Below are 14,085 nucleotides of genomic sequence, written 5' to 3'. Positions count from 1 at the left end.
ACCTACCCTATAGGCATCACGACTGATCAAAGCTGTTTGTCCGAACTTCCATTGGTCCCCCTGATTTCCCGAAAGTGTCCAGACGATTGTTTCTGATAGGTTAGTTTTTAGGTAGATGCTCAGATGACCGATGTCTGAGCCGTACATGTGATACCAAAACTGAATACAAACTTTTTCATTGGGTTCCATCCAGTCACTTAACAGCTTTGCTGCGTCTCCGGGCATTTGAGGAGAGGCTTCGATGTAGATATACGATCCTATCGTAGAATAAAAAAAACATATGTGCTTATTATTCTCTCAAAGTTCAGGTTATGCAAAGAGAATCGCACGAAGAAAAGAGCATCAGGAGTAAATTCTGCATTTTTTTACACTATTTTTACATTATAATGTTTTTACGGAACCTCGAAAAGGCTGACTCTGGAAAATTTTAATTTGCTTGTTTGCCTTAGCAACGCTGCAAAATTACTATCAGAACTATGTTTTTTTTTATAATATGTTGTACATACACAATATACAAACCCCTTCTAATAGTATAACTAGAAACGTAAAACAAAAATGACTGAAAAAGCTCAAAAACTTCATAGATCCAGGTAATGGATAGAAAAAGCGTTTTTCGTAACATCAAATTCCACAGAAATTTCCTACTCGACATAATTATTGATCGTAAGTTAGTTTGTGGTTAGTCATCGTACTGAGCCAATAAAACCTCAGAAACAGAAATACATTCGCTTGTCTCACGATACGATCATTATGCGACAAAGGATTACATTCATCTTTTATAAAGTATAATTCTAAATGTCATTTTAAAAGTTTGAACTAGGTTGAGAAACATGGCAAAAACTAGGCAGAAAAATGAGTCTCGTTAAGGTCTAGTCCTGGACACACTCCTTACCATCCTTGCTAAGCGTGGTGTGATCATAGCTTGGCCCAGTATTCTCTGTTGGCGTTTTGCCCGAAGCTATGGTCCACTGGAATGTGGCATTCCGGTCATATTTCAAATTGCAGAAATTATCGTTGAATCTGCAATAGCCTGTTTGAAAGGAAAGATTAGATAGTACTGAAAGAAAGAAGGATAACAATGCTTGAGATACATATTCATTTCCTCTCTGCATACCCGAGTCGCTTTTCAATATCAAAATTGCAAGGGTACTCAGGGTCATTGTCCACGATGACCTCATTTTTAGACGATCGTTTGCATTTGTAAAATAAACTTTTGAATTTTCGCAATTGTTATTGACTGTTCCAATTTTCCAAAGTTAAGACTTTGAGTGACCACGTATTTGTTTCACCGAGTCGAATCTCCCTTTCTGTATCTTCGCCTTGGCAATTATATAAAGTAATGAGTGAGTATTACAATTACATACGTCTACGTTTCCTCTACACCCGATTTGATTAAGCAAGCCAGACAAATCATTCGCCAAATAAACCAGACACTTTGTCTCCGTATCCTAAACATAAAGGTAGGGTGAGGACATAGAAGAAAATAATTGACGATAAACAAAACGGTCTTCAAGGTGTGGCAGCAATTTAGTAATTAGACATGTATGTTACCTCTAAAGGATGATTTACACTGTGATAACTCTTCCGACGTCTTTGATGTACACGATAAGTCACTGAGAAGGCAATCTCCGGACCCTGCAATGCAAAAATATCAAGTGCAAGACGAGATCGAAGCCCCAGTTAATACTAGTACACTGAGTCTTCTAATCGCTCCTTAGACTGTAAGTTCTAAAGCATACCAGTTTCTTTAAAAGTATCACAATGATTGATTTGATGATTTTTAGATCTTGAAAAATTTCGGTCGAGACTTTCTTGAAACTAACAAGAATTACGCCTAATTAGAATTAGATATAGGCTACTGTGCCCTGCTCACCACATACAGACGGAGTGTTAGTCCCGTCTCCACAGAAAGGTTTTTCCCTGCAGGTATTTGACCAGGAAATGCACGATCCATCAAGACAATGATATTTGGAGGCACATGAACTGCCTGGAAAGCAAATCCTTAATCTTTGAATAACGCAAATGTGAATATTGTGGAGGTATAGTAAAGAAAATGAAACGTTTTTTATAGTCGCTGGCTGCACTTAATGATTGACTCAGCGTTACCGACCAGAGAGATCAGAGACTATCCATTTTCCTGTTAGAATTTACAATTAAAGTAACTAACGTGGTTTCCTTAGCATGGTGCAATTAATATAAAACTTACGGCAATTATTTTCATCATCTCCATCAGAACAATCGTTGTTACCATCGCATACGGCTGTCGCAGGAATACATTTCCCATCCTGGCAAGCAAACTTATTTGAGGGGCAGCCACAGTTATCTTCGTCCGATTCATCCTTACACGCAAAGTCACCGTCGCACGTTAAATCATCTTTGACACATTCACCATTGTTACACTGAAACGTTTTTTTGCCACATTGAAAACCTGAAAACCTCAGCAAAGTTAGCTTTCTGTTTCTTTTTCCTTTCTCATCACTGAAAGGCGATGATGAGATGGAACAAAGGAGAGACACAGTCATATGGGAGAATTTGACAATGAATGCACTATTCCCAGACTGATGAGTTCCAAAAAAATTATAGGTCAGAACTGAACCTTAAATCTGTGCTGCTATTGGTGTGAGAGAGATTTAGCACCATGTTTACTTGAAACGGCAAATTTTAGCTTGCCCTTTCGCCTTTCACGTAAAATAGCGTGAAAAGCTTACTGCTTTAGCTTCGCGTGAGCTCACTTAATGGTGGATTTGAAGGCGCGCTTGTATAACTTAGAAGAAATAATTTTAGTGCCCTTTTTCCGGCGATTGACTTCTCTTGAGCGAGAGAAAAGTGAAGAAAATCTTGCGTGCACGGGAAACGCGAAGCGCATTCGGCAACATAAAAAAATAGCGGGAAAAACAAGGTCACGTGGTCACTCTTGCCGTTCACGTTTGACGTTAACGCGTTGCTAAGTGTCTTTAATAGCAGCCTACTACTTGGCTATTGGCAAACCAAGTGTACGCTTTCAACGTAAGTGGTAAGGATCTTGAAAGATATCCAAATGAACGTGTCGTTCCTTAGTTGAACGTATAGGCAAGAAGAGAGAGAAAGGAAATAAACTAAAAATCACCTGGTTTTGCAAAGTAAGGTAGTAGGACACACTTCTCAGTTGTTACGCTGATGTCATCAATCGCTACATTGACAGGGATCTCCAGAAAACCTTCTCCCTCAAATATTACCTGACACAAGACGAGAAAAAATAGAAAGGGACATAATATAATGTCATCAAACACTAAATAAAATATTTCAAGGTCGTCATGTGCATAGATTTAAACCTACACCCATAAAGGCAAGAGGGGAGAAATTTATTTTATATAGAATGGATGCTTTACTTACCTGAATAGCTACAGAGCTTGGCAAAACCACCTGAGCCACTGACCATCCAGCACCGTGGTATCCAAGTAGCTGCCAAACTAATATTGCCCTTTTTTCTTTATTTTTCCAAAGTAGAACTTTCAAATACGACTTTGATTTAGTTGGCATGAGGTACTTAAACCGTAAGCACAAGCCCACCTTCTCATAAGCTGGTTTCCATAGTAACAACGGACTCTTGAGCTGTCCTCTAGAAGAGCTCCCGATGTAGGCAAAATGACCTGGAGCATTTCATATTCAGTAAATAATAACACAATTGTAGAGAAAATACTAAGCTCCTCAAGTCAATCCTTTCCATAACTTATTTGGAAATTGACAAGGGCTGTTATTAAAAATAATAAAAACATAGAAATCGGCCGTACTTGTTCTATACAACAAGTGGGTAGGCCAAACCAGTCTTCATCGGATACAATGCCGTTCTTACCTTTGGAGAACTTCCAGTTTTCATTGCTTCCAAGGCCAGTCCAGCCTGCACAATTTCCAGACTCAAAATTACATTCTTTTAATGCTACAGCAGCTGTAGGAATTCAAATGATTATTTCAGAAAACGTTAGAATTGTTTATCAGATTACTTCTTATTTTAAAGGTTTAACTGAAAACGGAGACAAGAATAATGGGTCCTTATAAATCCGAGCAGCATATGGTGTTTATGAAAGTGCTTTCGCCCCGTACAAGTAAGCTTTTTTTGCAATTCCTGTTTCTGTGGAAGGAAATCTCAATAATGAAAAACCACAGGCGTCTAAAAAATGATATTAATGATATTCTTGAATTTTGATTTATTCTTGATATCTCTTCATCTTAAATCCATGACCCATCAAGTTGTTTTAAAACCCATTGATCGGTTGATTGGTGGCCAAAATTTTCCCAAATTTTACGTCAGCTCTTTCATAGTTTAAATTCAGTTCCTATTTATTGTTTAGTCTTCGGAATCTTATAAAAACTGACCTTTATATTTATGCTTAACTGATGTAAAAGAGAGGTAGAAAAATAATCGTCAAACTCATAAAACGTAACTACCTTTAAGACAAACATTTCCCAGCACTCTCTCTTCAAGAATTTTCCCCGGGTGCTCCAGAAATGAATAGCTGACCTAATGACGTATTGAGTATTATATTTGATTTCAATGTATCGTTCATCCTTATACTTCAAATAAAATAATCCCTTAAATAGATAAATACTGTTTGCGACTGGTTCAATCTACTCATCAAAATATTCTATTAAATTATTTCGACATTTTTTACCAAAACGTCCGAACCAAATTATTTTAATATCGTTCCAAAACGGATTACAATAAAAGAACAATCATAAGATAGGAAATGAATCTCTACAAAAGGTGCAAAGACCATCTGGAACGTAACCTATTTTGACTGGACGAGAACTGTTGAAAATTGTTTTATTTTGGACTTCTAAATTGGAAACTACTGATAGACATTTTTTAAGAGCCTTAACTTTTCCAAACGCTTTCATTTTGTAACAGCAGAGTCAACTTCTTTTTTTCTAACAAAATCCTACAGACTTTTGCCTTTTTCAAAATAAGCAACTCATAAAATTGTTTACTTTTGCATCTATCAGACTAAAAACAATTTCTCCGCATTGAAACGTAAGAGGACTTTCTCGTTCTCTGTCTCTCACATCCAAATTTCTCAAGTGGGCAGGAATAACAATTCGAATTCCTGACCAGACTAAGAAAATTGTAATTGAATTTAAGGGTTTGCAAGTTTTTGTTTAATAAGTTATTTGTGCATTAGTAGTATTGAAGCAAGGGCAAATTATCTATAATAGTAGCATATAATAGCTGTAAATCCAAAATGAACAAACCTTCAATGTATAATTTCCCGGCTGTCTGTCTGTGTCAAAGAAAGTCTCAAATGATGTATTTGAACAAGATATGTTTAACGCTGAGTTTATTGTTATACTTTGTCCCAGGGTTGAGAGGTTCAGTTGTAATGAACAATCAGGGCAATGTATGCCGTAACAACAGAAGCTGTGGGTACCTGTGGGTTTAAAACAAAAAAAATGGACGTTTAGAATATAAATTTGATGATTTAAGCCTTCAATTGATATTTCATACCAACTCTGTCGAATGAAATAGGAAAGTTCGACGCGTTTACTTAACCTCTAACATATTTATACCAACCTGAAATGTGTAGTTTTGACCCGACGATAGCAGTTTTCGACGTTTCAAGGCCGTTGAGCGTCACCACCAATTTTCGTGTCCCTGTTTAAGATCCAGAAAACAAACCAAAACAAACCTCAAAAAGTGCAAAACAGAAAAAATAAATAAAGATTGAAAAAAAAAAAAAACAAACAAACAAACCAGAAACTGACAAACAAAAAAAAAAAACTAACACAAACCAAAGCGAAATACCTGGTTTTGTCCAGAATAGTCGTTTCTTAGGAATAGGCCTTTCAAAATCTCCATTCGGCTTGCGCATGCCCACTGACAGATGATCCTTGCCGTATCGATCCCTTCCATACACCTCTAGACGATAAATGCGACATTTTTCAAGGAAGATGGGCTGGGAAGATTGCCCCTCGTACCTTCAAACGACAGGTCATCAAAAGGTTAAGAACAACTCCGTTAGTGTTAAAGTTCAGGAGAATTCGCCTTTTATCCTTCTTATAAGGTGCCTACCTGTCCCATTCAAGATATCTTGTGAGTTTGCTAACAGATGCCATTGGACGTCGGTTCTCTACACTCTCGTCTGATTTGGTGTTATCTTTTTCGATTCCATTTTCTTTGACGTCATACTTCCACAACTCGCACGAATCGTCACACGAAGCGTAGAAGACGTAGCTACCGCTCTGAGGAACCTACATTAGTGAGTGGGTGATTATGATTAATTGTCTAAGGAGCTAAATAATGAAATCCGACAGGATGGACAAAACTTAAAAGAAGTTTTTCATTTCCCTTTTTCTCGAAAAAAGACGAAACAAGGGCTAAATGTGCAGGAGGAACTCAACCTCAAATAAGGGTATGTCATGTTTACCTGTAAGTAAGCTGTCAATCTTTGAGCGTATCTGTCTTCCAAATCGAGAGGAGCATCAAAATCTTGCAGAACTATCCGGCTATCGGGTGGACCTTGAATCAGTGGATGATCGCGCATGATTGATCTACTCCTGGCTTCGTAATTTCTCAGTCTATACCAGGTCTCACGTAGCACTCCCTTTGCCTCGGTAAGCGACTCTATTGTGAATAGACACACTGCAACGTGTTAATTGCTACTTCGGGGAAGAGGGTTGGGGGGGATCTCAGACTGCACAAGGATTTAAATAGAAGACATGGGCTTTCCTTCCTTTGCTTAAAATATTTTTTTTAAAGGATGGGACGAGAGTTCGTTAAAGCTGTAATTATGCCATCTAGGCCGTTTTGCAGTAATCCTATTAAGATGAGCCAAGCATAAATTTCTTGACCCAATCACTTAGTCGTTGACACATACACATAGTTGTTGACACAGACACTGTAGTCGATAACTTTAAAAATAAGCAATGATTCCTGAAAAGCTTCAAATGCGCGGCTTTAGTATTGTAACCTTATGGAGGGCTCCATGTACTAAAGGGCTCCAAGAAGAAATGTAATACATGTACGATTCAACAACATTTTTACAATTTGTTTTTAAAGAAATTTCCAACACCCAAATGGAAAGGGAACTGCCGGAAACTCACCGATAGTTTCCACGACAACTTGGCACAGGACAAGTGTGACATTATCACCCTTCAAAGTTATTTTCACGTAATTTCCTAGCGCTGGTGGTGAGCAGTAAAATTTAAATTGCTGGGTTACTCCATCATATGCCATTGATTTGGAGCAGGTTGGGTCTGTGCCATGTGGATCATTTAATACCCTAACGTTGATAATCCCACTATCACGATGCCAGCAATCAACTTTATTGGTGATTACCACAGAGGTTACGTACAAGTTTTTATCAAGGTTAACTTGCCACCAAGGATCTGACTCCTAATTAAATGAAAAACAAAACAATATAAGTGTCACGTTACAGAAAGCAAGCAAGTAATATGCCAGACAGCAAGACAGTGAAATGTGCCTTGTCACAATTTATGAATCAAATCGAAACATAGACAGTACATGTTTGGCCTCTAATTACCTATGGAAATAATAATAATAATTTCTTACCTTTGCCGAACGAAAGCAGGTGGTATAAGATTTGTCGATGGCCAGAAAAGGCTCATACCGAAACAGAACACTGGAACAATTGGTTTGACTTCGGTTTGACAAAGATGCTTCTGCATGACAAAGAACATCGGCACCATAACATGGAAGATATATATTAAATCATATTTAACTTAAGCAAAGTGAAAACCTTAATATATCAAACGACGAATTAAGAGCTTTCATCGAAATTTGCTACCGTTACAGTGGACTAAGTGTTTAAATCAACTTAACATTTCAATTAAAATTTTCGGCAATTTGAAATTGGTAGGTGCAAGGAAAACGAGGGAATTAGGCGTATCGAGAAAAAAAAATGCATTAAGAAAGGGAAACCACAACTAAAATATATTAACAAGAACCTTCATAGGCTGAAATTAAATTGTAACTATTAAACGTGACCGTAGCAGTTCGAATAGAAGAGGAAACATGCCTCAAAAAGACGTTCAGTAAGGATAAACCGTTTAACAAAGAGAGAGCTTTCAGCTATTAGGTTATCGCCTTTCAAAGCTGAGATGTCATAGCACGAGACGAAAATAAAGCTATGTCCAGTGAAAGTAAAGCAAACTGCTTCCATTTAACTAAAAGAGGAAACGTGGTTGAAAATTATCTTGACTTGGTGAAAAAGGCATTCTACTTTCAAAATATTTATTAGAACTTAACCACTCAGCTTTTGGTCTAAAGCCTTTGAAAACTTAGATGTCATTGCGTGGAAAAGAAATATAAATATGTCAAATGAAAATGTTAAAATGGCATAAAAACAACACCAGATCTTCCCTTTATTTTCCTGTTATTGCCTTCGATACTTTCTTTCTTTCGTATTACTCTAGAGCATTTAGATTATAGGCCCTGTGCTTACTTTCTAAGAAGTGCTTTACCGGAGAATGCCCTTGCCATGCCTAAATATGAATATTACTGCTAAGCATATTGCAATTTACCTGATTTTTTCTGACACAACGGGTATTTATGTGACTTGCAGGCACTATTCTTTATTCGGGATGAATCAGCCGAAAGATAAGCACATCCTAGGCTGTTATCGTCCCTGTTTGGATATCCTGATACCCACAACGATTCATTCAAAGGAGTGCCATCAATCCACGTCCAGTCGTCATATTGGCCCCTCATACCAATGAAATAGTTATTAATATCCCATCGGTAGGCTCTGAATCCTTCTAACATAGCAGAGAAAGCATGTCTTAACCCTTCCCTTGAAATCTTCGCCAGGGTGCCTCCTTCAGATTTGCACCTTTCCAAGGCTTGCTCCCAGTTTACTTTGTTGTAAGTGTCTATGGAAAAGCAACCTCCATGAAATGGAAAAAAGCTGGGGCTGCACCACGAAGTGGACGCTACGACGAAAAAAAATGTTTTGTTTGTTTTACACTTTTAAAGAAAATCTAAACGTCAACGGTACAATTGAGAAAATAATTTTATCCAATCAAAATATGTTAGATCCCATTGAAGAGTTAATCTTCAAACACGAACCAGAGATTAAGTGATATCAGTCTCGACATAACCCGTCAAACTACCTTTTTATGTCTTAACTGAGGAATTTGATAAGTTTAGCTCAATAACTTGGTCACAAACCTTGAAAGGCATAGACGCGATTCGCCCAAGTTCCTCCTTTTCCGTCACCTTCGCATCTATCGCTCTTGCCATATCTGTCGAAAGTCTTTTCCGCTGTTGAACTACTGTAACACTCCCCGCCATATTGAACGGCAAACATACGGAAGCCCCTTTGGCGAGCCACTATGGCGCATTTTTCGATAGGGTTCTCGCGATCTTTGTGCCATCCTGACAATAGCGGATCTTTTCTTTCGAGTGATGCAATTGCACGCGAGGAGCGATCTCTGTAGCATCCGACATCAACATAATCTATTTAAAGTGTAGTCAATTCAATTACCACGTATAACCATTGAATAGAGACATCTCTAGACGTGCGCACTATGACAAATGTGAGCTTACAAATGATCAGTAGTCGTTGATAGGCCAAAAAATGAGCAAATGAATAAAGGCTGATAGTTTCGAAAGAAACTGTTTGGTGGGGGTAACGAAATAGTTTGGATATATCAGCAAAGTTGAAATGGTAAATTGGCCACCGTAACGATTACAAAAGCTGACGTTTCGAGCTTTAGCCCTTCTATTCGCTCCGACGAAGGGCTAACGCTCGAAACGTCAGCTTTTGTAATCGCTACGGCGGCCAATTTACCATTTCAACTTTGTTGATATATCCAAAAAAAGAGCAGTTTGTCCATGTACGACCAATTGTTTCAAACAAATAGAAGAAGACTGAAGATTTTCGATTCGACTTTTTGGAGAAAAATCCAAATCAAAAAACATTTTCTGCTCAGACTGGGTTGTGGTTTTTAAATGAAGTTGATAATCTATAATAATCATCTTATATCCAACAAGCACGAGTGGAATAATTATTTTATTTCAAAAACGTCCCCAAGATATTAGACAAATCTTCTCGACTTTATTTTGTAAGAAGAAACCCGATGTTAAAATGTACAGATATTAACTTATGGTATATTGGCTCATATACTTTAATGACTAAACCAATAAAAAGTCTTGAATTGCATTATCGAATGATCCGTTTTTTATAATTATTGTTGTTGCCGTGTTCTTTGGCAACAAGTTTTAAGCCGCTAAAAAAATTACGTTTCAACCTCTAAAGGTATATTTCGCTAAAAAAGCGCATGGAATGTTATGCCTACATCACTGACTCCCATTTCAATATAGAATATGACCTGGCTCCTGTTGTTACCCATATTTTCAACTGTTCTTTGGAAAACCACATTGTGCCTGATCTTTGGAAATTGGCCGACATAACTCCCTTGCCTAAAGAGCCCAACTTTAAAAGTTGTACACAGTTGCGGCCTATTTCTCTGACTAATGTAATAATGAGGGTTTTTGAACGTCTTGTATACAGACAAGAATTATCTCAATATATGAAGAACTTCATTAGCTTTGACCAGTTTGCATACCGCAAAGGCCACAATACGACAATGGCCTTAATTAAGTGTCAATATGCTTGGCTGAAATGGCTCGAGTCGGGTTTTGATTGTGTTAGAATTTTCTCTTTTGATTTCAGCAAAGCTTTTGATTCGGTCCCTCATGATATCCTCTGCTCTAAGTTGAAAACACTTGACATAAATCCATACGTGACCAATTGGATTCTTAGTTTTTTACAAAACAGGAAACAAAGAGTTGTTGTTGATGCCATTGTTACGGATTATTTAAATATCAATAGGGGTGTCCCTCAGGGGACAGTTTTAGGCCCTATACTATTTTCTATTATGGTCAACGATATTAAGGCCATTCTACCAAATCAGAATTTACTTGTGAAATATGCTGATGATTTAACATTAAGTATTCCAGTAAAATCGCGGGCTAAAAACGGCAATTCAGCAGCTGAGGAGGTCCAATCGATCGTCGCAGGGACATCTGCTAACCGTATGCAACTAAATTTCAAGAAAACGTGGGAGATGCTTCTTAGAGGTAAATCCACTATGGCCTTACCTGCTCCTCTGGTTTCTATAGAGCGTAAACCATGTCTGAAGTTGTTGGGTGTGACTTTTCAATCTGATCCGTGTAACTGGGATTTACATTTTGATAATATTATATCGAAAGCCAGTAGTCGTCTGTACATCTTACGTGTTTGTAAATTCTATGGACTGCCGCTTGATCATCTTCATCTTCTTTTTATCAGTCTTATTCTACCTATATTTACATATGCTGTAGAAGTATGGGGCTGCGCGTATTATCATAAGTATCTGAGTCGCATAGACAGGCTGTTCAAGAGAGCTTTTAAGCTTAGCTACTGTAAAGAGCTTTTTTCGATTGAAAATATTATTATTCTAAAAGATAAGAAGTTGTGGGCCAAGATCACCGACAACGATTTTACAACAGCTTTAGATGACCTTTTGCCACTTGAGCGACCAATGGTTACGCTACGTAAGAGGCGCCATAATTATATTCTCCCGCTTGTCAGAACTGAACATTTCAAGAGGACTTTTGTTAATAGATGTTTGTTCTCTTATTAGTTAGTCAGTTAGTAATTTAGTTAGTTCATTAGTTTTATACTTGTTGAGTTCATATCATTGTAACTAAACACGTTTGTTGTTTAGAATGCTTAATAAAGACTTTTATTATTATTACATGCATTAACAAACCTCGAATGATATAAACATTGTTTGCCCATGATCCTCCTTTTCCATTTGCATTGCATTCCTTACTCTCACCATATCTATTGAAAGTTTGTTCTGCGGTTGCGCTGCTCATGCACTGCCCATTATACTGAACAGCAAACATGGTGAACCCTCTTTTTCGAGCTGCAAGGGCGCACTTTTCAATTGCTCTCGTACGCTCGTCGTATTTCTCGGCAGAGATAGGGTCCGCTCCTTCAAGTGTTGGAATCGCTCGATGACGCTTGTCTGCGAAGCATCCAACACTTCTGTATTCCACTGAAGGTGTAGATACTTCCAAGAAAAAAAAGGCATTATAAAAAAGATTCTTTAGCATCAACTTTATAAAATAGATTAACGGCCAATGACGTCATTGGGTAGGATTTACCGACGTTTTCAGCGATTTGTAATCGGTAAATCGCTTGTTGAGTTTCTGTGGAGTACCTTGCACTGCTGTGCTTTTCGATTTCAACTTGATTTTGAACAGCTCTAGGGGCATCATAACCGACATCTAAATTAAACCTACTTACCAGTTTTATTACACCGCGCTTTAACCTTTATGATTTGATCCACAGATAACGCTTGTTCATAAAACTGCAAGCAAGAAATCTGGCCACGGAATTGCATTTTTCTATTTTTGGAAGCTCCAACAATAACATTTTCATAAGTTGCTAATTCCATTTTAGCTAAAAGAAGTTCTCTTATGACGATGTTCTCGTTGACCCATATAGTTGCTACACCGCTGTAGTATTCATAGGTAAAGCCAATGAAATTCCAAGAGTTTGCTTTTAGAACGCCTTTCTTATGCAGGAGATAACTCTTAGAGGTGTGCCGTTCCTTAAAGATGACTTCAACTCCGAGGGTTGAATGCAACACCGTCATCGAGCAACCGTAATCTATTATTGGACCAGTGCTAGAATTACTAAGATGCACCCAAGCGAATACACTCATAGAAAACCTTGTATCAATTTCTCCGTGATTTTCCAATTCCACATGGCTACTGCTAGTTCCCAAAAACAAGGAGCTATTTGGATTTCCGAAAGGATCCGGTGCCAAGGCGATGTCACTTAACACAGCAATACTGGTTCCCCCAGGACTCAGGTCCACAGTTTTGTTGGTATCACCCACGAAGAAAAGAGCCACAGGAATAGAAACATCTTAAACCAGAAGGAAAATATGGATTATTCAAACACATTCTGAATACTGCGATAAACGTCGTAACGTTTATGAGACATTTTAATATCCTTAAAGCGTAATCAAACATTTCTGAAACAAGATCAACTACAGAATAATCGCTTAAGATGATTAAATTGGATTTTTTGTGAGACAATATCTAAACAAAAGCGAAAACATCACTCAGTGCTGTTATCTTGAAGGGTTACACTGTTTTGGTCTTCGAAAGTATCTCCAATCCATGTGCCATTCAAATAGACACATTGATTAGAAATTGTTATTACAAGTTGTTAAGAAACGTACCTAGTGGCTCCTCACAAATGTATCCCTTACGACTGGTGCAAAGCTCGTCGTTCCAGCCCCATCCATACCCACGCCAAGTTGAATCCCAACCAAGAAATCTCGACAGAGATCCACACTTGCCATCACCATTCGGTTCCGTAGGCTTCCACAAATGTTTTTGTGCGTTTGAAACCTTTTCGCCGTCTAACCAAGTCCAGCGTAACTTGCTCTCTAGCCCAAGAAAAAGATCGAAGTCTTCAGATTCGAGGTGTTTCCTCTGATTGGCAAGGGCTTCCAAGATATCAACGCTTTTGGCGGTGGCAATTTCGCTGTTTTTCTCGTGGCACAAAGATCTTACCAAGCGCCACTCCCAAGTTGATCCAAAATAAAGCATGAAACAAGATTTTCCCACTCTGAACCAACCGGGCTGACATCCAGAAGTCAAATGATTTTCTGAAAATAAAACAAAACCTTTTTCAAGCATTCTTAAATCTAGCAGATGTAAGAGTAATGTATGTACCTTGCTAGCTATTTTGTTTCGGATTTGTGCTTTTTTTAAAAAAAAAAACAAGCTAGCATCAACTGGTCAAAATACTTTTCCAATTGATTACATCGCTTCGAGACGAGCGAATCCATAAGGTAATTTTATGTCTTGTAAAACTATAGCTATATTTAGTAAAGCAGAATGGGGCTAAAAATTTTTACTGGATATATCAACCATTATCACGCACCCATTAATTTTCGGGCGATTTCACCGACTATTTTACATCACATGATGGAAAATCACAGGACAAGTATCTCGCCATAACCTCCGTTTGCGTCAATATTTGTCTTCCTATAATTTCCGTTTCCGTTGAAAGCGTACACAAT

At 37.9% G+C, this 14,085-nt stretch overlaps 1 protein-coding gene across 2 annotated transcripts in view; it reads right to left on the bottom strand.

Moving 5' to 3' along the window:
• The window catches only part of LOC111343650 (uncharacterized), a 42,051-nt gene that overhangs the window by 20,930 nt on the left and 7,036 nt on the right, over window positions 1–14,085 (bottom strand). For both annotated transcript variants that reach the window (XM_088759179.1, XM_022950832.2), the window contains exons 12-32: window positions 13,237–13,668; window positions 12,291–12,917; window positions 11,749–12,054; window positions 9,161–9,448; window positions 8,515–8,922; window positions 7,544–7,653; window positions 7,075–7,366; window positions 6,399–6,595; window positions 6,044–6,222; window positions 5,777–5,949; window positions 5,546–5,626; window positions 5,227–5,402; window positions 4,426–4,498; window positions 3,833–3,925; window positions 3,373–3,629; window positions 3,107–3,215; window positions 2,207–2,428; window positions 1,874–1,987; window positions 1,552–1,635; window positions 893–1,030; window positions 7–257 (exon numbers count right to left, since the gene is read on the bottom strand). In XM_088759179.1, coding sequence (XP_088615305.1) covers window positions 7–257; window positions 893–1,030; window positions 1,552–1,635; window positions 1,874–1,987; window positions 2,207–2,428; window positions 3,107–3,215; window positions 3,373–3,629; window positions 3,833–3,925; window positions 4,426–4,498; window positions 5,227–5,402; window positions 5,546–5,626; window positions 5,777–5,949; window positions 6,044–6,222; window positions 6,399–6,595; window positions 7,075–7,366; window positions 7,544–7,653; window positions 8,515–8,922; window positions 9,161–9,448; window positions 11,749–12,054; window positions 12,291–12,917; window positions 13,237–13,668 — 4,610 coding nt within the window. The remainder of the gene's footprint in view (window positions 1–6; window positions 258–892; window positions 1,031–1,551; window positions 1,636–1,873; window positions 1,988–2,206; window positions 2,429–3,106; window positions 3,216–3,372; window positions 3,630–3,832; window positions 3,926–4,425; window positions 4,499–5,226; window positions 5,403–5,545; window positions 5,627–5,776; window positions 5,950–6,043; window positions 6,223–6,398; window positions 6,596–7,074; window positions 7,367–7,543; window positions 7,654–8,514; window positions 8,923–9,160; window positions 9,449–11,748; window positions 12,055–12,290; window positions 12,918–13,236; window positions 13,669–14,085) is intronic.

This window comes from Stylophora pistillata, chromosome 4 (genome assembly GCF_964205215.1).
Source record: "Stylophora pistillata chromosome 4, jaStyPist1.2, whole genome shotgun sequence".
Taxonomy (NCBI): Eukaryota; Metazoa; Cnidaria; class Anthozoa; order Scleractinia; family Pocilloporidae; genus Stylophora; species Stylophora pistillata.
This window is presented reverse-complemented; position numbering and strand designations above follow the sequence as displayed.